Source organism: Sinocyclocheilus grahami, unplaced genomic scaffold (assembly GCF_001515645.1).
Source record: "Sinocyclocheilus grahami isolate Dianchi unplaced genomic scaffold, SAMN03320097.WGS_v1.1 scaffold4150.1, whole genome shotgun sequence".
NCBI classification, from domain to species: Eukaryota; Metazoa; Chordata; class Actinopteri; order Cypriniformes; family Cyprinidae; genus Sinocyclocheilus; species Sinocyclocheilus grahami.
In genome coordinates, this window is record NW_015509143.1 from 11,443 (window position 1) to 12,537 (window position 1,095).

The window sequence follows — 1,095 nt, forward strand, 5'->3', positions numbered from 1 at the left end:
CAGGTCAAATCAGACTGACGTCCTGTCGTTTTCCCTCACCGCCTCTCGCTGGTCATATTTAGATATGAGGTCCTTGAGTTTCTCAGCCAGGTCGTTGTTCTCCTGGCACAGTTTGTTGTTTCGGCTGCTGTGCTCCTCGATCTGGGCCTGGATGTCCGTCAGCGTGCTCTGGAAATGTGTGGTGATTTCCTTCCGCTTCAGGTCATCTTCACGGCACCGCTGTAGAGTTTCCTCCTGCACCAAATTCGTGATGGTGGATACGAGTTGTTTGTCAATGTTTTAAAGTTTTAGTAAACATAACTTTATCATTTATTTAAAATGTTTTTATTAGAGTATGAAGTCTTTCTACTTCAAAATGTCATGTTAAATTCAATGTATTATGTGTGAATTTATTAGCAATTTCTGAGTGAAAATTGTTTTAGCGTAAACCCTACAATCACATTTTTTTCAGTGTATTGTGATTTTGTATAGTAAAAAACTGTGGTTTCAGTGCAACTGCTTAACACTGAAGAATGTTTCAAAATGGAAAACATGACCCTTATACTGTCACACTTTTGATTTTTAATATTGATTACAGGTTTTGATTTGTGCTCATTAGCAGACACCAGTGGTTCAAACAAGCTCAGATGTTTAAACACAATCATATCCATGATATTGTCACCTTTAGCGTCTTGTTGTGTCTTTGCAGCTCTCTGCACAGGCCTTCTAGTTTGCTGCGGGCCAGGACGGCTCGGCTGTGTTCGCTCTGAAGCTGATCCTTCTCCTTCAGCACCTGGAGAAGTTTCTTCTGCAGGACCTTCAGCTGTTTCTGGTCCGAGCGGTGCTCCTCCAACTGCAGGTTACATGTACACATAATATAATTATGATCTCTTTTATTTAAGAGAAAGCCATCTCAATATAATATATCTCAAACCATAAGCTGAAAAGACAACGAAGAAAGTTTTATGGAAATGACTTTATTTATTTATGTGTTTGTTTCATTATTTATTGATTTGACTATTATTTAAATATTTATTTAAGTTTGTTTTTTACATTGCAAAAGCAGAAAAGTTCAATTTTTATGAAAACAAAGGCAGAATATTGTTGATTATTGTC

At 37.4% G+C, this 1,095-nt stretch overlaps 1 protein-coding gene across 1 annotated transcript in view; it reads right to left on the bottom strand.

The window, feature by feature from the left end:
* Positions 1-832, bottom strand: part of LOC107576683 (beta-taxilin-like) — a gene marked incomplete at its 5' end in the record, with an annotated part of 8,099 nt that extends 7,267 nt beyond the window's left edge. The window contains 2 exons of the mRNA XM_016262826.1: positions 28-234; positions 662-832. Coding sequence (XP_016118312.1) covers positions 28-234; positions 662-832 — 378 coding nt within the window. The remainder of the gene's footprint in view (positions 1-27; positions 235-661) is intronic.
* Between the last annotated feature and the right edge of the window lie 263 nt (positions 833-1,095).